Below are 25259 nucleotides of genomic sequence, written 5' to 3' on the forward strand. Positions count from 1 at the left end.
TTTGAGAATTTCTCTGGCTGAAAAATTCATTCCTCTATCACCAAGTCAAGTCAAAAATGCCTGTTAGGTGTAAGGCATTCTGCTGAGATCCAGAGATGCAAGGAAAAGCAAAAAAACAGCCTCTGTTTAGTAAATAGTGAGAAAATATGCTAGTCAATTATATACAAACAAGATATAGGAAGGATAAGTTGAGATAATCTTCCTCTAATAGGAATCAGGAAAGACTTCTTTCAGAGTTGGAGTCTTAGTTGGGAACTAAAGGAACCCAAGAGGCAGAAATGAGGGACAGAGTTCCAGGCACAGGAGATAGCCAGTGAAAATGTAATCAAGAGATTAGAGCTTGTGTGAGAAACGGCAAAGAAACCAGTGTCACTGAATTGCAAAGGACTTAGGAGAAATCTGTACATGAAGACTGGAAAATGGGAAGGGACTAGTCTATGAAGTGTTTAAAAGCTAGAGGATTTTGTATTTGATCATGAGAGCTACTGGAGCTTTTTTTTACTACTTAGTTGGCATAGTCAAACCTGCAATTTAGGAGAATCAATTTGCCACCTGAATGGTAGATGGACTGGAATGGGGAGAGATTTGAGTCAGGGAAATCATCTATAAGGTTTTGGCAATAGTTGAGGCCAGTGATGAGCAAACTACGGCCCATGGGCCAGATTGGGGGGGGGGGAGGCCCTGAAATGTTCTATCCCGCTGCATAGCATTATTCCTAATCTGATGAATACAATGAGTAGGATATAGTACAATGAAACTTCAAAAGAGTTGCCTTAGAAACAGACTGAAAGATGAGCATTTCCTTCCCTTTGGCCCCTCTTTAAAATGTTTGCCCATCACTGGTCTAGGCTAGAGATGATGAGGGACTCTAAGAGAGTGGTAGGGAGGTCAGAGGAGAAAAGAGGGCATATGCAAAATGTGCCCATTATACTAGAGTGAATCTGAAAAGGGAGGTGAGGGATAAGGAGTGAAGGATGATACCTAGGCTACAAACTAGGGGAATTGTGGTGCTTTCCATAGGAATAGGCAAGATAAGAAGAGGGGAGAATTTGTCAGGAAAGATAAGTTGAGTTTTAGACATACTGAATGTAATATGCCTATGAGACATCCAGTTTGAGTTATTTACTAGGCAATTATAATTGTAGGTCAGAAGAGAAGTTAGGTATGACTAGAGAATCTTCTGCATAGAGGTGATGATGGAATCCTGGGTTGTGATAAGATGATTAAGTGGAATATAGAGGGAGAAGAGTTAAAAAACCCAGTTCAGCCTAAATTCCAAGACCTGCCATTTTAAGGCCTGTTTTGATTTCACTTCACTGGTATGACGTGACAAGCCATCAGATTAAGACTTTAATGTAAGCCTCATATAGTGTAGGCTTAATAAATGTTTCTTCAAATAAAAAGGAGAGTAGGGAGATAAAATTCAACCCGGCTAAGGTTAAATTATGAATCAATTATTTGACTTAATAGTGTCCTATATTGAAACATATTGATGAGAATTTATACTCTTTTTACTGACTTAATAGAAAAGTTGTCATACTGGATTTTAGTTGTTCTCCACTTAAGAAGAAAACTACTTTGAATTACACCTGAGATATAGAAGAGATAAATAACTCCCTTACTATTTGTAATTCTACAGATTGGCAACATACTTGTTTAACATTAACATGTCTACAGCAGAGAAAGAATTTAATATATTCACTGCCAACCAGTGGTGGGAAAACCCTTGTAGCTGAGATTTTAATGCTTCAAGAATTGCTCTGTAAGCAGAAGGATGTTTTGATGATTCTACCATATGTAGCTATTGTCCAAGAAAAGGTAGGATAATGTTTTTTCTCCTAATAAATATTGTTTGTTAATATTTATTCTCATGGTAATAGTAGAAATTAGGCTTATGTCATTATATATATAATGTTTTACTGACTGATAAGACAAAATATTGGCATTTTAGCTCATTTTTTTCCTCTTACTTTGAAATGTGTTGATGAGGTATAGTTAAGGTTATCAGGTTTGGAAAGTACGAAAGCAGGCTTGGAGTTTCCAGAAACATTTTGTAGTTTAGATATGCCCAATGCTTTTGGTTCCATGGAAAAATTGCTCTAGATAGAACCTGTTGAGTGTGAGGTGCAGGTCCCTAGGAACATATATATTCTATAAATAGAATACCTATTCCTGGACCACCAAAATTAGATTGCAAAGATTTAAAATCAATATTCACAAATAGAACTATGTCTGAATCCTGGGGCAAATTCAGCTGAACTAGAAATAACCTAAGATATGATTACTCTGGTGCACAGTAGGAGTAAATTAGAGACAAAAGGTATGGCAGTTGAAGAACTGGGAGAATATCCTACAGAGACAAGGGATTGATGTGAAGAAGACTATGAACCCGGTATTGAATTTAATGGGGAGGAGGATAAGTGACCTAGAGCTCCTCTAAACATGACAGCAATAATGATCTAGACAGGAGGAGAAAGAAGTAAATTTTAAGGAAAGAGAGATGATTGCTAGTAGAAGAAAGAGGCAGGAGACTCTCAAGGTGACCATGGGTGTCAAGGAAGGTGCTACCTGTCTTTCTTGGCTCTTTGTATTGAGGAGGGAGGATATGAGAAAAAGCAGTTAAATCTTGGCAACAAGGTGCTAAAACATGTGGGAACTTCAAGAGGAAAATGGGATATCATTGAGTATCATAAAATGGAAGGAATTTGAGAGAAATTAATTTAGGATCATGGAAGTGCCAAAAAGGGACCTTGTAGATCATCTTGTCCAATTCTCTTGTCTTGCAAATGAGGATATTTCAACCCAGAAATTCAAGCTGGTTTGGTGCTTCAGATTCAGAATTAGAATGAAATCGCTATAGACAGTCGTAACAGTTAATAAAAAGTAGTTTAGTCAGCTATATAGCATGGATAAAGTACTGATTCAGTTCATTATACCTTCTCTGCCTTTTTTGGCCATGCTGGTGACAGTTCACTCTGAGGAAGAGCTTTTTTTCTTGACCACAGCAGTGACTGCCCTAGTCTCCTGAGCCAGTTCGTCTCATACCATTGTAATTATAACCCTAGCATATATGGCTTACATTATTCAAGACCACACATGCAATAAGAAGTAGAGCCAGGTTTTGAACTCAGGTCCTCTGACTAAATCTAGAGGTTTTTTCCCCACTGTAATATTACAAAGGGCACAGTGGAAAAGGATAGAATTATGAGAGGTTGTTGGGATGCTTTAGTTCTGCTTCATCCTTTGCTGATCACTGTGGATCCTACATACTATGAGTCTCCATGCCAGGTAACTTGTCTAAAGATGAGATAAAAGCACAGTTTGCCCAGCAGAAGGGCATGAGAATCACTGGGCTCTTAAAAGGGATATCTTTGACTTTTGTGGTTAGGGTTGGGGTAGGGAGTCCAGTTAAATTGGCAGCTACTACTGGGAGTTTGTAACTTCAGAGCTGGAAGGAACTTTAGAGGTTCAGCTTTACTTCCTATTCTCCTGCACGCTGGCTTAGCACAGTGCTTGCTTCTAGATACTTAATAAATGTATGTTGATTGATCTGCTACAAAGGCTCCCATGCTAGAGGTTTATTGAGACTTGAACAGACTTGAGTTAGACTTTTTACACATCCAACATATTTGAGTCAATTCTCTCCTTTTCCTCCCTGGGAATCTTTTAACTTCTGATTTCAGATGAGCCTGGGCTTTTTTTTTTTTTTTTAATGTCCATTCCTGGAGATAATACAGTCTCTCTTCCTGGACTAATAGCATTTGTAGTGCAAAGAGTCCTAGAGGGTAGATCTGGACCCTTTTGTTCAGGAGCGAAGTCCTCTTAATTAATCTTCAAAGGATAAGAAGCAATCGAATAGTGACTTAATTTGCACAAATTAGGCTAAAAGTTTAAAAGCCGATATTTTTTTCTTTTTTCTCTTTTTGTGAGGTGGAATCATTTAGTCCAGTTATATTTACTGCCTCTTTATTATACTAAGGCTGCTTATCTATGATTTCTTGCTAGGTAATTAGTATCTCCTTAAAATCCTTCAATCCAAGTGAAAAACAAGAGCTTGACGTGTGTACCTAATTTAGTCTCTGATGAATGGCTGAAGGACATTATAATAAGGAGTTCTGAATTTAGAGTGGAATTTGCTTGGTGCCAAAAATTAAGCAATATTAAAGAATATGACTTAAATAATTTATTTTGGAAAGTCAAAGTATCATTTGTAAATTTAGTGTGCTGAGCTTTCTCTTAAAATGTAAACCAGATTCTGTGTGGTTTCATAAACTTTATTTTGCAAAGACCATCATATTGTTTTCTTGGTGACCTTATTTAGGTAACTCTTGTCTTTTCTGAGATTGTTTTCATTCAATTTTAGTTTGTGTTTTGGTGAGAATATATATGAGCACTTAGTTTTCTTAATTAACATTTTGAAGCCTATTGTTCTAGATTTCAAGCTTGTCAAGTTTCGGATTGGAGCTGGGTTTTCTTGTTGAAGAATATGCAGGAAGTAAAGGAAGATTTCCTCCAATTAAAAGAAGAGGAAAAAAATCTTTGTATATTGCTACTATTGAAAAGGGACATGGTCTGGTCAACTCATTAATCGAAGATGGAAGAATTAATGAATTGGGTCTAGTTGTCATAGATGAGGTTTGTTAATACTTTCCTAGCTTATTAATTCATTATTAATAATTTCAAAAATTATTTCCCTGAAGCTTTATGTAGATTTCTCCAGAAACACCACAATAAAAGGAAGTACCAAATAGTTATTTATTTTTAATTTGCTCTTATTCTTAATTCATAATCCTCTCTGTTGGATTTGTAGATTACTTGCTGGACATTATCTAGATTATTTAAAAATGGTATTGATTCTTTTTTTCATTAACATGATAGTCCTTTCTACTTATACTCCTTTCATGTTCCTCATCTGTTAAAAGTCCTGTCACAGTCCTCTAGATTCTTCAAATTCATAATTTCTTTCTTTCTTTCTTTTTTTTTTTAAACCCTTACCTTCTGTGTTGGAATCAGTACTACATATTGTTCTGTTCCAAGGCAGAAGAGTGGTAAGGGCTAGGCAATGGGAATTAAGTTACTTGCCCAGGGTCACACTGCTAGGAATTATCTGAGGAAGTACCAGATTTGAACGTAGAACCTCCCATCTCTAGGTCTGACTCTCAATCCACTGAGCCATCCAGCTGCCCCCAAATTCAAAATTTCTATAGCACAATAGTATTTCATTATGTCCATGTACTGCAATTTGTTTAGCCATGCCCCAATCTATGGGCACATTCTTTGCAATCAGTTCTTGCCACAAAACCTTTTGTTAGGAATTTTTCAGAAAAAAATATGCCAAAGACTTAAAAGAAATACAATAAAAAATTCTGAGGAAAGGTCCCCAAGGTCTTGTCCTTAAAGATTCTTAATTTCCCACCCACAATGTACATACTAAAGTTTTAAGCTAGGGTTTCACATTCATTTTATGCAAATATTATAAAACTCATTTTATTATAAATACATTTAACACTTTTTTTTTGCTTCAAAGTTGCATATGATTGGTGAAGGAAGCCGAGGAGCTGTACTGGAAATTACCCTAGCAAAAATTCTTTATACGAGCAGTAAGTATTTTATGAATTATGGTTACTACTCAGGTGAATAGAGAATTATATATTTATATAGAAATCAAGACACACATATAGAAGAATCCCAACCCTGCCACTAACAAACTATGTGCCCATTGATAATACATAACTACTCCATTTTCCAGTTTATAGAATTCTCACTGTAACTGTCAAGCACATATATTTGATGTGAGGAGTAAGCCATTATTATTTAAGAAATGAACATTGTCTGGCAGTGCCTTTAAGAAGGATAAGTAAGCTGCCTCACATGCCTGAATGATGTACTTCTGTTAAGCAAATTCCTTCCAGTGTGCAGAGCTCTCTTGTGTTCTGCTTCTTCACAGCTGACTTTGTTCTTCACTAACCCAGTTATTTATTTCCCAGCTGCCTCAATCACAGATTCTAAACTCTGCCACTGCAGCTTTTCTCTATCATTTTGGCTCATTGTCACTTTTCCTCTGCTTTGCCCATGTCTCATATTCTGTTGCTTGTTTAGTTCTTCTTCACTCTGCCATAAAATCAAATTAGGCATTAATTCTGTTAGAAAATTTTGGAAGCGATTCATTGTATTCATCACATCATGTTGCTTTATAGCAGTAAAAAGTATTTTAAAAGCTTAGGAATCATGACAAGGATTATGACATAAATGTGAAACTATTAGGGATATGTCAGTGTAATAAAACTAATAGGAAGTCACATTTGAAACTATAACAGCACTTCTTGCTTCATACTTAAGTATCACAAATTCATGAACATACCTGGAAAATAGCCTTTTATTGTATTTCTTTAAAGTCTGTGGCATCTTGTTTCTGAAACAGGTTTAGGGATAATAAACTTAGATGCCTTTGTGTATTATGTTCTTTTATCACTGCATTTTCACTGCTTTTAGAACTCATGGTATTCTCTAAAAGCAGTGTGTTTGCTATATATTTAAATTACTTTTGTTATGGTACCTGACAGAAATTTAAAAAAAAAAAGGAAAAATTGATAGACTGACTCTAAAACCAGAGTATCTCTGGGGCTTAAAACCAAACCACAGCACAACCCTAGAAATGTAAGGTCCAAAGGAGTTTGCGTTTACATATGTATTGTCAGATTCACCTTTTCTTCTGTGAACTGTTTTTTTTTTAATTGTCTGAAAGGCTGTCTAGAAATCTAGGCTTTTTGTTTAAAGAGATTGACTTTTAAAAGTAATTCTGGGTTTGACATCCAGTTGAATGCTTATAGTTGTCAATATCTAGCGTGGTGCCTGGCACCTTTTAGGCATGTAATAAATTCTTGTTGAATGAGCTAACAAATGTCATATGTGTGATCTTTTGCATAACTGAAACACAATGAGACAAAAGGAAATCAGGGTTGTTTTTTTAACCTGAACATTTGATAACTGACCAACTCTCTGGATCCTATAAAATATTTCTGTTCTCAATGGAAAATATCATTGGAATTTGGTTATGAAAATTTGATTATTTTTTAAAAATCTACTTCTATGTAAATGATATTTTACTTTTTTTTTTGATAAATCCCTTATCTTCCATCTTGTAGTCAATATTTTGTATTGGCTCCAAGGCAGAAGAGTGGTAAGGTCTAGGCAATGGGGGTCAAGTGACTTTCCCAGAGTCACACAGCTAGGAAGTGTTTGAGGCCAGATTTGACCCTAGGACCTCCCATCTCTAGTCCTGGCTCTCAATCCATCCACTGAGCCACCCAGCTGACCCTGACATTTTATTTTTCACAAAATTTTATACACAAAAAGCATGGTCTAAAAATTGCATTTATTTAAAAATGTAATCAAATTGGAAGTCCTGCCAATGGAAATACTTTTCCATGCAGTCTCTTTTGTAATAACATTTCGCATTCTGAATATTTGTCAAGGTGATCTTATAATATTCCATGACTAGATATAAGCTTACCTTGAATTAGCAGAATTAGTGTTATTACTTTTATAATTTTCTTGCCTTTTACTATTATTTCACAATTCAACCTAAAATACAAATGTGAGATTTTGTTACAAAAGAGAACAAGTTGATCCATCGTGAATGACTTTAAGTCTCATTTCAGGTCTAAAAAGATGTAATTTTTAATGTTACTCATTCCCAAATTTTCTGAAAAGTGAAACATTAAGAAAAGCTTTAGAAAAAAAAAAAGAAAGAAAAGCTTTAGAGAAGATTGTGTTTGTGAAAATCCTCTAACTGGTGGTAAGGAAGGATTCATGTCCTTTGAGAGTTTAGCTGGAATCAGGGATTAGATTTGGCCATTAACTCCAGTCCTCTTCATGGTATAGGAATTGAAAAGAGCCTTGGCAACATTGGGCTCATCTACTAGACACTCAACCATGTTCTTGAACCCAGCCTTTCACTAGAAAAGCCCATGCAAAGAAACCTGAACCTTAGCCTGCTGTCTCATGGTCCCTACCTGCCTGATTCTGATTCCTTTTAGAGGCCTCTTTTGATAATGTCATCACCAGAACCAACAGCAAGTTCATCCAAATGATTAGCTTCTTGCTATTGTCATGGTCTTTCTTGCTTCTTCATGGCATTATTAGTAAGGTGTTCCACATTTAAGCACTGTGCATTTCAGTAGGGCTTGGCTGCATTGAACCTTTCACACTTTAAAGGGAAATGCTTAATACTAATCTCCGCAGGGAGATGCCCTTAACCTATCCATTATCTATGCTCCACTTGCTAGACAACTTGATGTCAAAGAGGATCTGTTGTGTCCCATTCAGCCATATGTCATGCCACAAGCCACAAGCTAGGCTTGTGGGTTCATGGCTGCCCTTGCTCTACACATTGTAACAGGAAAGGGCTACAGTTAATTAATTTATAAGGCTCTCTGAGATATAAAGTACTATGCAAGCTTTTAATGTTTATTAATTTTGTTAATTGTAGCTATAAATAAAATGCATTGCAATAACTCGTTAGGCCTGAAATAACAAGAAAAAGTTAAATTATATTCAATATACTTGGCTTTAAAAAGCAAGAAATATGAATGCATTGTGCTAAGATTTTCATCAAATGTTAAAACCTCAGTCCAGATGATTAAAACATTCCCAAATTTTGTTTCTTTCTTCAAAAATCAGCCACATGGTGGTGTAGCATAGAATGTCTTTTTAAACCCAATTTGACAGGTTTTTTTTTCCCCTAAACATACTGAGTAATGTGTTTTCCCTCAATTTTTTTCCAGAAACTACTCAAATTATTGGCATGAGTGCAACATTAAATAATGTTGAAGAATTACAAGAATTCCTGAAAGCAGAATATTACACTAGTAAATTTAGACCGGTATGTGTTTAAGGCTTTAACTTTTTTTAAGTTATTTTAGTTTTGTTTATCTTTTTTTAAACCCTTACCTTCAATTTTAGAACCAATATTGGTTCTAAGGCAAAAGAATGGTAAGAGCCAGGCAGTGGGGCTTAAGTGACTTGCCCAAGGTCACACAGCAAGGAAATGTCTGAAGCTAAATTTGAACTCAGGACCTCCTGTTTCTGAGCCTGGTTCTCAATCCACTGAGCTTCCTAACTACCTCTTATTTTTAAAATCTATATATTTAACAGAATCTATTCCCAAGTATCTTAGCCTCTCCCTTCCCTCCTTGCATTGTAGAAGGTATCACCCCACAAAAATTTTTCAGTTCTTTCTCTGGAAGGTGGACATTAACAAGTTATTCTTCAAATACTAATTCTCTAGTTGTATATGATGTTCTTGTTCTACTCATTTCACTTTTCATTACTTAACTGCGGATCTTGCCAAGTTGTTTGGTTTTTTTTTTTTAACTAATCCTACTCACCGTTTCTTACAGCATAGTAATATACCATCACAATCATATACCTCAGTTTGTCCAGGTGTTCCCCTATTGATGGCATCCTCTCAATTTCTAGTTCTTTGCAAACACAAAGAGAGCTGCTATAAATATCTTGGAACATATAGGTTCTTTTCCTTTTTCTCTGATTTCCTTGAGAAACAGACCCAGTTGTGTCTAAAGATAAAGATAAAACACAATTTTATAACTCTGGGCATAATTACAAATTACTCTCCAAAACAGTGCAAAATAAGAAAAAGGGTTGCTATCTCCTAACTATACGAAGACTAGACTAAGCTAAACTAGGATGGGTTATGGTAAAGGCATAGGAAAAGAATGGGGATTTAAGTTTTGCAAAAAAAATTTTGAACAGAAAGGAAAAGCAAATTAAATGTAAACATTCACAAACATTCTTAAAGCTAACATTTGCTAACCAGATCGAAGTAATGAATTCTCTCTATGTATCTAATTTTATGAACTAACAAGAAAAATAATAACTTCTTAAAATTCTACAATCTAAGCTCCTAAATTCTAGTTCACTTTCTATTATGCCTATGTTAGAAATGTTAGTAAGAATAAGTAAGATTATAATTATTTGTAAGTCTATTGGACAAACCATAGACTTATGCTATGTTCAATATTTACAAAGAAAGTTTAGGAAAAATCTATCCCTGTTTTAACTTACCAAACTAACTAAACTGTCCCTGTGTGTTAGTAAAACTTATTGCTAAGGGTTAGTAAGTAAAATTTACATATTTACATGAAGTGTCAGGTGATTTGAGTAGAAGGTGTCTGAACCAAAGTAAGAGAAAATTCTGTGCTAAGGCAGACATGCTCTTCTCTCTTAAGTGTAAGTTTAGTGTTTCACATGTAGATGTGAAGTCAGGAAAATGTTTTATGTGTTGTCTAGCGTGACTTATCCATGTAATGAGGTGTTACATACTTACTCCACCGGAATTCTTTTGCAAAATGCTTGTACTGCTTGGATGGAATCTAGTGTTGTATGCAGTGAAAATTCTGTTGGGTGTAAGTTATCTTCTTCAAATACATGTGTCCAACGCTGATCGATGCTCCTCTTCACAGTGTCGATGTCCTTCTTACAATTGGTGTAAGTCACGGATGTCTTTTGTAGTTCTCGGGTTTGCTTGTCCTCGTGAAGATCTGCGAAGTCAGCAATGCCTCACTTGTGTCATTTGATGTTATCCCACGCTTGTCATCTTGCACTGGAACTGATGTTCTAGTGTGTTGACTTGTGTCAGGAACAAAGTTCAAATGTCTATCAAACGTGAATAATCTTTCTTCTTTCTTTTTTCTTTGCAGTTTAATAAAGATGATTATAGGTAACAAAAGAGTTCGTGATTAAGTCTTTATGGTTTTCGTTTATTTGTCGCTATCAGTTTCTAGATCTGGGATTGATTGTAAATCAAATGTTGTGTCTTCTTTCGTTGATTCTTTTCATTGTCGTAATTGTTTACAGATGATTCTTCTAAGTAATTGGGATTGGGATAATCATTTGGGTATAAAATTTGGTGTAATATCTGATTGTTTACTGACTCTTGGTCTAATTCTGGTTCTGATTCATGCTCTGATTGTTGTTCTGATTGCTGCTCTGGTTCTATAGTCTCATGTATAGGCTGTGGACTTTCTGAGGACTTATTTGACTGATTGGTTGGTGCTAGTTGATCTTTGTGCTATATAGTAACTGGGTCCTGTGGTGGTTGTTGGGACATATCTTTTTCTGGCTTGACATAGGTGACATGGAACCAAGGATCCTTTCCTTTAATTTTGACTGCTCTAAAAGCAATTAGATTATTTGAAAAGGTCCAAGCCACTTGGGTTCTAACACAGACTTCCTAGTGAAGTTCCTGATGTAAACATAATCTCCAGGTTGGAAGTTGTGTAGACTAAAATCAAAGGGTACTCTTTGATGTATCAAGCCTAATTTATGGAGTTGATTTAATCATTGCTTGAGTAATTTAATATATTCATAGAGTTTGCATTCCATACCCAGGTGTGATAATTTGTGAATGCTGTGAGGTGACTTGCCATGGAATAGTGGATGCCCATATAGCATTTCTAACGGAGATAAGTGTGTAATGCTGTTGGGTTGGCATCTTAGGTGGAATAGTGCCAATGGTAATGCATCAGGCCATTTCATGTGAGATTCTGCACAGATTTTTACTACTAGAGTCTTCAAAGATTTATTCACGCGTTCAATCTGCCTATTCGACTGCGGTCTATATATTGAGTGAAGATGCTCTTTGACTCCTAAGGTTTCATTAACTGTAGCTAAAATCTTATTCGTGAAATGGGACCCAGAATCTGATGCAATGTGTAGCGGAATAGAGAATCTGGGTATCAGTTCTCTCAGTAAGATTTTCACAACAAACGCTAAGGTGTTACATTTTGCTGGAAAAGCTTCTGGCCGCTTAATTAATCTATCCACTATCACTAAAGTATATCTATAACCTTGACTCCTTGGCATTGTGATGTAATCAATTTGTAAGCATTCCAATGGTGTATAAGCTAATGGTTTGCCTCCCAGACTGTGGACTTTTGTAATTGTCTGGTTGAATTGCATACAAATTCTGCACCTCTGTGAAACTCTCATAACAACTTCATATATGCCCCTTGCATTCCAATACCTATTTATGGAATCTGCCATACCCAGACTTCCATAATGCCTTTTTTGGTGTAGTGCATTGCAAAAAGTGAAATATAGAGATTTAGGTAACATAGGTTTTCCATTTGCCCCAAGCCAGATATACACCATGATGTTTCTTCCAATCCTTCACTTCCTTTGGGGAGTATGCATTTTTGAGATCATCTTCCTCCACCAAAGATAAGTTCAGAATTGTAAGTGGTCCATACTTTGCTGCATATTTGGCTGCGATATCTGCACATTTGTTCCTTAATTCCACTGGCCCTTGGATTTTGGTATGAGCTTTGCAATGAATGACTGACACTTGGGCTGATAATTGGCTTGCGTCCAACAACTGATTGATTAAATTCCCATACGCTATTTGTTTGCTATTGGATGTAATGAAGCCTTGATTTTTCCAGATTTCACCAGATTGATGCATGACTGAGAAAGCATAATGAGAATTGGTAAAAATGTTTGCTTTGCGATTTTCGGCAAGCTTCAGAGTGTGTATCAAACCGACTAATTCTGCTCCTTGAGCACTCATGGTAGATGGTAATGATGAGTACCAAAGGGTCTTAGAGGCTGTCACTACAGCTGCTCTGGTATATCTCTGATTGTCTACTATATATGATGATCCATCTATAAATAAGGTCATATCGGGGTTTTTCATGGGCTTGTCGTCTAAATCTGGCCTTGTTTTATGCACAGTGTTAAGTGCATCTTCACAGATGTGTAGACTTTCTCCCTTCAGAGGCAAACCTGGAATCAGAGTCGCAGGATTTAACTTTCTGCACCAGTGAAAAGTTATATTTTCATTAACCAACAAGATTGCTTGGTATTGTGATAGTCTTTGGGAGGTGAATGCTTGTAATGTGGTGTTTCTTAAAGTAGATTCCACTTGGTGTGGGGAAAATACTTTCAGTTCACTCCCTAATACCAAGGATGAAGATTTTCTAATCATAATTGCTACAACAGCTATGGCTTTTAAACAGGCTGGCATTCCACAGATCAACTAATCTAATTTTGAGTTATAGTAGGCGACTGGTCTTAACCTATTCCCAAATGATTGTGTGAGAACACTAGAGGCTGTCCCTTTATCTTCGTGTACATAAAGGAGGAATGGTTTGTCATGATCAGGGATACCTAGGGCTGGAGCTGATAGTGTAAATGATTTTAATTTCTCTATTGCATGGACATGATCTTTAGTCAGCATTAATAGTTCTGGAACTTCCTTCCTGGTTAGCTCTATCAGAGGTTTAGCGATGAGAGCATAACCTGGAATCCAGTTTCTACAGAAGCTCGTTATTCCTATGATTGCCCTGACTTGCCTCTTGGTCTTAGGCAAACTTAAATTTTGTATATCTTGTGTTCTCTTTTGGGAAATTCTTCTGGAGCCTTTTTCTAGAATGAATCCTAAATAATTTACTTTCTCCATCACGAATTGAAGTTTTGATTTGGAAATTTTATGGCCCCTTTTGCCTAGCTCTTTGATTAAGTGTATGCTATCAGTGTTACAGACTTCAGCAGATGGTGACATTAGCAGGATGTCATCAACATAATGTACCATTTTGCTGTTTTGGAAAGTGATCGACTCAAGGTTTCTCTGCAGGATTTGACAGAAGACCGAAGCTGAATCTGAAAAACCTTGAGGCAGACAGGTCCATAAGATGGATTTGCCTTCCCATGAGAAAGCGAACAGCTTCTGGCTGTCTCTGTGCAGGGGAACAGAGAAGAACACAGAGCTCAGGTCCAGAACAGTAAACCAAGCAGCTTCAGGTGGAATGGCTGCTATGATTTGTGATGGACTTGGTACCATGGCATAGGTCTTTTGTACATGGTCATTTATTGCTCTGAAATCTTGTACTAAACGCCATTGAGTCTTCCCATCAGGAGATAATTTGGCTTTCTTTACAGGCATGATTGGTATATTATATTGTGAAAAGCCATATTTTAATATACCGTGCTTTAATAAACTCTCTATGATGGGTTTCACTCCCTCTATTGCCTCTTGGCTAAGTCTGAACTGAGGAATTCTTGGAGGTAAACCTTCTCTTACCTCTATCTTTACTGGTTCCGCTGACAATATCCTGCCCACCTCATTTGAATTTTTAGCCCACACGTAATCTGGAATATCGTCCGGAACCTCATAGATGTTATCAGTTGATTGGTATGATGGTTCCTCACTACATGGATCTAAAAATAAAACGGATGGTGTTTTAGAGATCTCTTGGGTAGGTGTAGATAAATTTGTCCATCCGATTGGCATTGGATGGTGGCAGCCAATTTGCATAGGAGATCTCATCCCACGAGGTTTGAAGGACATGATAATAATAAGAAGGTGTGTTTGAGAGTTAGAGGTCCAAATTTTATCATTTTAACTTTTAGCTACAGGACTTGTGGTACCCCAGAAGCTCCTCTTACTCTCAAACTGCCTTGATATTGGCATCCTTCAGGTGCCTCTCGTAAAACGGAACAAATTGCACCAGTGTCCAGTAGTCCTTCTTAGTGTACCCTCCCCCCTGCCGATTTCTAGGGTAACTAATGGTTCTCCACTGTCATTGGACTTCACTGGCAAGAGGGGTAATAAAGAATCCTCTGTATTTCGTGTACACTTATCATTGATCCAGTATTGCTTATGGTCATTTGTGTCTAAACCCAAACTTCCTATAGCACCATTCGACAAGTTCAGTTTAGAATCAGGAATACAGAGAGCAGAATTAAAGAGCATTGCCTCCTTGAGAGCTGTTAAGTCATTATTAGTTGTACAAATTTCATGTTGGCTTTTGCTGAGGGCTGCAGAAATGGATGTTTTATTTGATTTACCGTCCACTCTGATATTTAAAGAATTGTCATGCCCCAAATCGGAAGTTTTCCTCTCAGTAGTATCCGGGAATGTATGGTAGTTAAATTGTGTTTCCTTCAACACTTCAGGTAGAACTACTGATTCAAAAGCTGACTGATGTTCCCTATCTTGCCCTGATGTTTGTGTGACTGAAGTCAGATGGTTTTTGTCTTCAATCTCTGCACAAGTTTCATTGATGTTATTGTTATTCACACTGGTTACTGGGGACAACTGCTCTCTTTCCCTTCCCCAAACTTTTGGTTGAAATTCTGCAGCTAAGGGATTGAGAAAGGTAGATATGGAATTTCCCAAACAGCTGCTATCACCCTGCCACTCAGTGGGTTGCACTTTCAAATTTGAGTTTTTGCCAACATACTGATTTGTTTGCTCTTTAACCTCAATCTGTGACATTGTGTCTGAAGCAAATGAATGGGATAGAATTTTAGGATTTAATTCCCCCAAGGTTACTGAAAGTGTTCCTTTCTGGAAATATTGTAAATCCTTGCCATAATGTTCTTTATCCAAGTTGCCCCTTTGTTTTATACTTGGAATAAAGAGAGGAATTTGAGTTTTTGATGATTCTGAACAAGATTGAAAAGCCTTCTGATGTGAGCTGTTGCGATGGTTTGATTGATCCTTATGCTTCTCACCCAATGTGTCTGTTTTGGAATGAGAAAGCTGATCCCTTATATAATCATCCTCATTATTGCCATAGATTTCTCTGCGCATTTGCATTATTTCTTCCCATTGCTGATTATCTGCCGCAGATCTATGTTCATATTCTGTGTAGCTTGCTTTAGGCACTTGCTCAATTTTACCCAGATTTCCCATTTTGCTTTCCTCACTTAGACTACACACTGTCACACCCAAATTACACTTATTAGAAGTTTTTAAATTAGGAATTTCGATTCATAATGCCTTAGGCTTCATTCCCATCTGAATATATCTTTCCATATCATCTAATGAAGGGGATTGGCTATATTTTTTACATGCATGGTTACAGCACGCACCATCATGTTTGTTGTCATCATTTTTTTGTGTGTCATTATTATTCTTGGACCATTTAGAATTATAGTAGGTCTTTCTATTGCCTCTGTCTCTTTGATTTTGATTGTCATTTTTGGAAAAATCTATTTGTTGTTTAAATCTACAAAATCGAATGATGTGACCAAGCTGTCCACATAGGTAACAACGAGGGGACTATGATTTTCTTTTTTGGGTGTTTTGTAGGTTGCCTATATTGATTTTGGCTCCTACTGTTTTGAAGGGCAAAATTTTTCACCTCCTCGATTTCTTTTTCATGCTTTGCCTGTTTCAATTGACGTTTTAGATCAGCTATCACCTCGTCCTTATCAGATTCAGTTTGTCTAGCTAATCTTGCCTCTTTTTGTTTCTAGTCTTGAATGTAAGCTGCATGTTGCCTTACATCCACCAGTGGCAATGATTCCCACTGTGGACAACTTTATCTAAAATAATTTTGTATTGGGATCGAGGTTCCCTTAACAAACTGTCTACGTATGTGGTCAGTAGTATCCTGGGCATGTGTATCTCTGAGACCAAGAATTGTCTCTGCGGCTTCGATTACCTTATCAAGAAAACTACTTGGGTGTTCTTCCTCCCCTTGTTTTAGCTTTTCAAATTTCTGCCACGCGTTTAGTCTTTTAGCGTGCATCCTCATTTCCTCAATCAAGTCTGTCCTGCACCTCATTAGGTATCTCATATTGGCATGCTGGGTGAAATCTAAGTCTTGATGAACCAGCGGCCATGATTCCAAATTTGGGTTCGTTCTTGTTTCGTTGAGGAATTTTTCCTTTTCTGAAGAAGAGTAAAATTCCCCTAAAAGAAATTCAACATTAGCAAAACTAGGATTGAACAACGTGAACACCTTTTTGAGCTCCTTGATGCTTTTGAAAGGTTTCTCAAAGAACTTGGGAAAGCATCTTTTTTTTTTTTTTGAGACAAATGTAAAACATTTATTAAAGTACATGAATAACAATTGTACAGAATAGGCAGGGAAGCTGGAGTGGTGGGAGTGCTGTATTTTTTTTTTCTGGAAGGAAACTCCATTTTGATGAAGTTCATAGACCCCATCCAGTATTTCGAATTCCAGTTTATGGCAGTTTAAGTGATTTAACTACAGACATAGAGAGAAAGTAGCAAATGAGGATTCAAATCTAGATCTTTTCACTTGTCTTCCAGGGCTCTTTCTTAATATTTGAGGGATAATCTTTTGAGTAAAGATTATTAAAGTAAATCTTTTGAGTAAAGATTATTAAAGTAAAAAAATAGTATCTACTGAATGCCAAGAACTGAACTAAACAGTTTTGTACAAATATTACATCACTTCGCTTTCATGATAACTCTGGGAGGTAGGTATTTCTATGGTTCTCATTTTACAGTCAAGAAAACAGGTTAAGTGACTTCCCAGGGTCACAAAGCTATTAAGTGTCTGAAGTTGTATTAAACACAAGTCTTCTTGGGCTCTAATCACTGTAATCCCATGTGATAATTATCAAAGTTCACCATTCATTTAGGACAAAATGTTTAGGCACACAAATTAAACAAACTAAAAAATCTTTTTTGTATGTTTTATAATCTAATGAATATTTCTAAATCTTGGAGCCTCACTTAAACTTCACTGATAAATACTTTTGGAACAGCCTTTAATGAAAATTATTTTGTCAAGAAAAATGACTTTTGTTCTAATCTTAAGTATTTCAATTTTGGTAATGACTTGCCTATGACAAGTCCTTCACCCCACCTACTCATCCCTCACAAGAGCAGTGATCATTATTTTTCTTCTATTCTTGTTTCTTTTTAACTATATTTTGCTTTTCTTTTAGTTTCAAGAAACCTATACCACCCAGGAGATAAATCAATAACAAGTCCTCTAATTACTAGTTTCCTCATCACTTATTACTTGAAAATTATTTATAATGTTTTTTTTTCAAATTATTAAACATTTATTAATATTCATTTTTAACCTGTTTACATACTTTATGCCCCTACTTTCCCCTTCACCCCCCGCTTTCCCCCCACCCATGGCCAACGCACATTTCCACTGGTTGTAACATGTGTCCTTGTTCAGGGTCTATTTCCAAATTGTTGTTAGTTGCATTGGTGTGGTAGTTTCGAGTCCACATCCTCAATCATGTCCGCCTCAGCCCATGCATTCAAGCAATTGTTTATCTTATATGTTTCCTCTCCTGCAGTCCTTCCTCTGAACGTGGGTAGCATCTTTACCATAAATCCCTCAGAGCTGTCTTGTGTCATTGCATTGCTGCTGGTACAGGAGCCTATTACATTCAATTTTACCACAGTATATCAGTCTCTGTGTACAATGTTCTCCTCGCTCTGCTCCTTTCGCTCTGCATCAATTCCTGGAGGTCTCTCCAATTTGCTTGGAATTCTTCCAGTTTATTATTCCTTTTAGCACAATAGTATTCCATCACCCGCATATACCACAATTTGCTCAGCCATTCCCCAATTGAAGGACATACCAGTTTTTTGCCACTACAAAAAGCGCGGCTATAAATATTTTTGTACATGTCTGTTTATCTATGATCTCTTTGGGGTACAAACCCAACAATGGTATGGCTGGGTCAAAGGGCAGGCAGTCTTTTATAGCCCTTTGAGCATGGTTCCAAATTGCCAGCCAGAATGGCTGGATCAGTTCACAGCTCCACCAGCAATGCATTAATGTCCCAATTTTGCCACATCCCCTCCAGCATTCATTACTCTCCCCTTCTTTCATTTTAGCCAATCTGCTAGGTGTGAGGTGATACCTCAGAGTTGTTTTGATTTGCATTTCTCTAATTATTAGAGATTTAGAACACCTTCTCATGTGCTTATTGATACTTTTGATTTCTTTACCTGAAAATTGCCTATTCATGTCTCTTGCCCATTTATCAATTGGGGAATGGCTTGATTTTTTATACAATTGATTTAACTCCTTGTATATTTGAGTGATTAGACCCCTGTCACAGTTTTTTGTTATAAAGATTTTTTCCCAATTTGTTGTTTCCCTTCTGATTTTGACTACATTGTTTTTGTTTGTACAAAAGCTTTTTAGCTTGATATAATCAAAACCATTTAATTTACATTTTGTAATTTTCTCTAACTCTTACTTGGTTTTAAAATCTTTCCTTTCCCACAGATCTGACAGGTATACTATTTTGTGTTCACTTAATTTATTTATAGTTTCCCTCTTTATATTCAAGTCATTCACCCATTCTAAGTTTATCTTGGTGTAGGGTGTGAGATGTTGATCTAAACCTAATCTCTCCCATATTGTTTTCCAAATTTCCCAACAGTTTTTGTCAAATAGTGGATTCATGTCCCAAAAGTTGGGCTCTTTGGGTTTATCATACACTGTCTTGCTGACATCATTAACCCCGAGTCTATTCCACTGATCCTCCCTTCTATCTCTTAGCCAGTACCATATTGTTTTAATGATTGCTGCTTTATAGTATAGTTTAATATCTGGTACTGCTAGACCCCCTTCCTTCACATTTTTTTTCATTATTTCCCTTGATATTCTTGATCTTTTGTTATTCCAAATGAAATTTGTTATAGTTTTTCCTAATTCAGTAAAGAAGTTTTTTGGTAATTTGATAGGTATGGCGCTAAATAGGTAAATTAATTTGGGTAGGATGTTCATTTTTATTATGTTAGCTCGTCCTACCCATGAACAATTAATGGCTTTCCAATTGTTGAGGTCCAGTTTTATTTGTTTGGAAAGTGTTTTGTAGTTGTTTTCGTATAATAGCTGTGTTTGTTTTGTTAGATTGATTCCCAAGTATTTTATATTGTCTAGGGTGATTTTAAATGGTGTTTCTCTTTCTACCTCTTGCTGCTCTAATGTGTTGGAAATGTATAGAAATGCTGATGATTTATGTGCATTTATTTTGTATCCTGCCACTTTGCTAAAGTTGTTGATTATTTCTACCAGCCTCTTAGTTGATTCTCTAGGATTTTTTTAAGTATACCATCATATCATCTGCAAAGAGTGATAGCTTAGTCTCCTCATTGCCTATTTTGATACCTTCAATTTCTTTTTCTTCTCTAATTGCTATTGCTAGTGTTTCTAGTACTATGTTGAATAATAGAGGTGATAATGGGCATCCTTGTTTCACTCCTGATCTTATTGGGAAGGCTTCTAATTTATCCCCGTTGCATATAATGCTTGTTGATAGTTTTAGGTATATATTGTTTATTATTTTTAGGAAGGGTCCTTCTATTCCTATACTTTTCCATGTTTTCAAAAGGAATGGATGCTGTATTTTGTCAAAGGCTTTTTCAGCATCTATTGTGATGATCATGTCATTTTTGTTTGTTAGACTGTTGATATGGTCAATTATGTGGATGGTTTTCCTAATGTTGAACCATCCTTGCATTCCTGGTATAAATCCCACCTGATCATGGTGGATGATCTTCTTATTACTTTCTGGAGTCTCTTTGCTAATATTCTATTTAAGATTTTTGCATCTATGTTCATTAGGGAGATTGGTCTGTAGTTTTCTTTCTCTGTTTTTGGTCTACCTGGCTTTGGGATCAGTACCATGTTTGTGTCATAAAAGGAATTTGGTAGGACTCCTTCTTTGCTTATCATATCAAATAATTTGTATAGTATTGGGATTAGTTGCTCTTTGAATGTCTGATAGAATTCACTTGTGAATCCATCAGGTCCTGGTAATTTTTTCTTAGGGAGTTCTTTAATGGCTTGTTCAATTTCTATTTCTGATATGGGATTATTTAGGTATTCTATTTCTTCTGCTGTTAATCTAGGCAATTTATATTTTTGTAAATATTCATCCATATCTCCTAAATTGGTATATTTGTTGCCATATAATTGGGCGAAATAGTTCTTAATGATTGCCTTAATTTCCCCTTCATTAGAGGTAAGGTCTCCCTTTTCATCTCTAATACTGTCAATTTGGTTTTCTTCTTAACTTTTTCTTATTAGATTGACCAGTACTTTGTCTATTTTATCTGTTTTTTCAAAACAACTTCTAGTCTTATTTATTAATTCAATAGTTCTTTTACTTTCAATTTTATTAATTTCTCCCTTAATTTTTAGTATTTCTAATTTAGTTTTCATCTGGGGGTTTTTAATTTGCTCGCTTTCTAATTTTTTGAGTTGCATACCCAATTCATTAATCTCTGCCCTCCTTAATTTGTTAATATATGCACTCAAGGATATAAATTTCCCCCTGAGTACTGCCTTGGCTGCATCCCACAGAGTTTGGTAGGATGTCTCATCATTGTCATTCTCTTCAATGAAATTATTGATTGTTTCTATGATTTCTTCTTTGACAATTTGGTTTTGGAGAATCATATTGTTTAATTTCCAATTGGTTTTTGATTTGCCTGTCCAGGTGCCCTTACTGATTATTATTTTTATCGCATTATGATCTGAGAAGGTTACATTTATTATATCTGCTCTTTTGCATTTGTTTGCCATGATTCTGTGCCCTATTACATGGTCAATCTTTGTAAATGTACCATGTGCAGCTGAAAAGAAGGTGTATTCCTTTTTGTCCCTATTTATTTTTCTCCACATATCAATTAAATCTAATTTTTCTGGGACTTCATTCACCTCTCTTACCTCTTTCTTATTTATCTTACTATCTATTTCCTTCTTGAGCTCTGCCAGTTTCTCCTTTATGAATTTGGATGCTGTACGACTTGGTGCATATATATTGAGCAGTGTTATTTCCTCATTGTTTATACTGCCTTTAATCAGGATGTAATGACCTTCCCTGTCTTTTTTAATCATATCTATTTTAACTTTGGCTTTGTCAGAGATCATGATAGCCACTCCTGCCTTCTTTTTCTCATTTGATGCCCAAAAGATTTTGCTCATACCCTTAACCTTGAACTTGTGTGTGTCTACCCTCCTCATATGTGTTTCTTGTAGACAACCTATGGTAGGATTTTGGTTTCTGATCCACTCTGCTATTTGCTTCCGTTTTATGAGCGAGTTCATCCCGTTCACATTCAGAGTTACAATTGTTAGTTGTGTATTCACTGACATTTTTGTATCCTCCCCTAGACCCACTCCTTCTTCTTACACTATTTTCTTTTACACCAGTGGTTTGCTTTGAGCTGGTATCCCTTATCCCCTCCCTTGATTGACTTCCCTTTCTGTCCCCTCCCTTGTTATTCCCCTCTTTTTGTTTTTTAAAGACCAAATGAATTCCCTCCCCCTTCTTCTCCCCTCCCTTTTTTTGGCCTCCCCTCTCCCCTGCTCCCTTTGGTTTATCCCTTCTGACTTTCTCAGTAGGGTTAGATAGAGTTTTTTATCCAGATGGATAATAAAGCTACTCTTCCTTCTCCGGGTTGATTACACTGAGAGTAAGGTTTGATTATGCTCTCTTCCTCTCCTTCTTATGGTAGTATTTATCCCCTCCCCTTCCCATGCCCTCTTTGTGTGTAATAGAATATATTATTTTTCTTATTTACTCAGATTTTTCTTGGTGTCCCCTACTATTCCCCCCCTCTTTCCCACCCCCCATGTCAAATTAGACCATTTAGTATCCTGTCCTCTCCCTATGAATTATTCTTCTGGTTGCTATAATAGTGAATATTATAATAGTGTATAGAGTTCACTACAGAGAATTATACATAGCATTTCTCCACCTAGTAATACAGATAATTAGATCTTATTTATGCCCTTAAAGAGTCAAGCTTAAAAGATTATGAGTTTTCTTTCTTTTCTCTCTGTTTCTTATTTACCTTTTCATCTCTCTTGATTTTTGTGGTTGAGTGTCAAACTTTCCATTTAGTCCTGGTCTCTTTTGTCCAAAAGCTTGGAATTCTTCAATTTTGTTGAATGCCCATACTTTCCCCTGAAAGTATATGGTTAGTTTCGATGGGTAGTTGCGCCATGGCTGAAGGCCCAGCTCTCTTGCCTTTCTGAATATTATATTCCAAGCCTTGCAGTCTTTTAGCGTTGAGGCTGCCAGATCCTGTGTGATCCTTATTTGTACTCCTTGATATTTGAATTGTTTCTTTCTGGCTTCTTGTAAGATTTTTTCTTTTACTTGGAAACTCTTGAATTTCACTATTATATTTCTGGGTGTTGACTTTTCTGGGTCCAGTGTAGAGGGTGATCCTTTCAAAGTCTATATTGCCCTCTTGTTGTAGAACTTCAGGGCAATTCTGCTGCATAATTTAAGTATGGAGTCCAAGTTTCTATTAATTTCTGCCTTTTCTGGAAGACCAATGATTCTCAAGTTGTCTCTTCTCGACCGGTTTTCTTGGTCTGTCACTCTCTCATTGAGATATTTCATGTTTCTTTCTATTTTATCAGTCTTTTGACTTTGTTTTATTTGTTCTTGTTGTCTTGAGAGATCATTTGTTTCTAAATGTTCGATTCTAGCCTTTAAGGACTGGTTTTTGGCTATAATCTTTTGGTTTTCGGCTTTAATGTTTTGGTTTTCCTTTTCAATCTGGTCATTTCTGGTGTTCAGTTGACTTGTCTCACTTTCCAATTGCGAAATTCTGCCTTTTAAACTGTTATTTTCTTGCCAGATTTCTTCCATCTTCCTCAGCATTTCATTTTTGAACTCTTCAATAGCTTGTGACCAGCTTTCATTTTTTGGGGGAGGTTTGGATTTTTGTTTTCCCTCCTCTGTTGTCTGGATTTTCTCTGTGTAGAAGTTGTCGAGTGTTCCAGAGTTTCTCTTGATAGTCTTTTTCTTCTGGACTTCCCTATTGCTTGCCATTGTTAGCCACGCCCCTTTTCAGCTTTGTCTTCTCACTCAGGGTCTGCCTGGGCCTTCCAAACTCCTGGGGGCTCCGGTGTCCTTGTCCTTGGGGTCAGGCCTCCTGGTAGACCCCTTCTGCCCCTCTGCCCGAGGCTCCTTCGGTGGTCTTTGGGGCTGCTTCCACAGCCGAGCTCAGGTCGACACCAGGTCCTCACTGGAGGTCCAGACCTAGGCTGGAGATCATTATTCAAGGCTAGGGCACTGCCTTTGCCTGCGCAGATGCTCTTAGGGCCCTGCCTTCACCCCCGAAGAAGGTAGTGAAAGTCCGTGGGCTGGAGATCTTTATTCGCACCTGAGGCGATGCCTTCAGCGCTTGGGAAAGGCCGTGTTTTAGAGGCCTTTGTCCCAGGCCCAAGGCGGTGCCTTCACCCACCGGGGAAAGTCTGTGCACGCCCCCAGCACTTGGGGTCCTTCATCTTGCAGCACACAGGTACAAGCCCTGGGGCTGCCAGTGATTATCTGGTTGCCCCAGTCCTGTTTTCACTCTTGTGCATTGTATGAGGTGTGTGGTGGGGGTGGGGTGGGGGAGGGGCTTCTTCCTCTTGCGTTTTAGTGAGAGCTGTTTTGCCCCTTTATAGCGTGGAAATGCCCCGATTGTGCGTACCTTCAACGCTGCGCCCTGTTGTGGGGTTCCTTCGTTCGTCTGGACTCATTTTTATTTCCCCTTGAGGAGTCCTGTATGCTTCGGTCAGGAGAGATGGAGCAGCTGCTCCTTACTCTGCCGCCATCTTAACCGGAAGCTGCCTCAATCGGGAAAGCATCTTTTTAGGACCTCCATATCACTTGGGGTGAATGCCTTAGTCTTTACTAAATAAATGCATAGATAGATACATAATAGAATTTAGGCATAAGTATACTAACATATTCATATACTAATTTTAGAAAGTGAATTAGAATTTAAGAGCTTAGATTGCAAATTTTTTTCTTAGTTAATATTTTTCTTATTAGTTCATAAAATTAGATAGATACATAGATAGAATTCATTACTTTGTTTTAGTTAGCAAATGTTAGCTTTAAGAATGTTTATGAATGTTTACATTTAATTTGCTTTTCCTTTCTGTTCAAAATTTTTTTTGCAAAACTTAAATCCCCATTCCTTTCCTATGCCTTTACCATAACCCATCCTAGCAGAGTTTAGGAGATAGCAACCCTTTTTCTTATTTTGCAAACTTAGTTAGCGATAAGAGCTTAGTTAGAATTTAGCTTAGAATAAGAGTAGTAATCCCTTAGACCTTAGGAACCAGAAAATGCAAGATGCAAATTTAGAAAAGAGAAATGAGCAAAATGTAATGCAGAAGTACAATCAATCCTGCAAAAGGCTAACTGCAGAATTTCTGACAGTTGAGAGAGGGTTTAGAACCCTGACTAGGAGCAGTTGATCCTTGAGGCTTGGAGTGAGCGGAGGGGGCAACTGAGCTCTCTTCGGGCTGAAACCTGTCCTTGAATCTGTGCCTTTTCTCTTGAGATTTTGTAGTTTAGCTAATTCCTTTGGATCTCCCTGACCTTCCCTATTTCAATCCCCATTTTCTTTCCTAATTTCCTGTGGATTTTGGGAGAAGGGTGGATTTGGGTGGTAGCATTCAACCTTCGAAGACTTAGGT

The 25259-nt window shown here is 36.9% G+C and overlaps 1 protein-coding gene across 1 annotated transcript in view; it reads left to right on the plus strand.

Annotated features, from left to right (window-relative positions):
• The window catches only part of HELQ (helicase, POLQ like), a 74355-nt gene that overhangs the window by 9752 nt on the left and 39344 nt on the right, over nucleotides 1–25259 (plus strand). Inside the window, exons 3-6 of the mRNA XM_044680056.1 lie at nucleotides 1640–1818; nucleotides 4435–4635; nucleotides 5528–5600; nucleotides 8787–8884. Coding sequence (XP_044535991.1) covers nucleotides 1640–1818; nucleotides 4435–4635; nucleotides 5528–5600; nucleotides 8787–8884 — 551 coding nt within the window. The remainder of the gene's footprint in view (nucleotides 1–1639; nucleotides 1819–4434; nucleotides 4636–5527; nucleotides 5601–8786; nucleotides 8885–25259) is intronic.

The sequence above is a fragment of the Gracilinanus agilis genome, chromosome 6, assembly GCF_016433145.1.
Source record: "Gracilinanus agilis isolate LMUSP501 chromosome 6, AgileGrace, whole genome shotgun sequence".
Lineage (NCBI taxonomy): Eukaryota > Metazoa > Chordata > Mammalia > Didelphimorphia > Didelphidae > Gracilinanus > Gracilinanus agilis.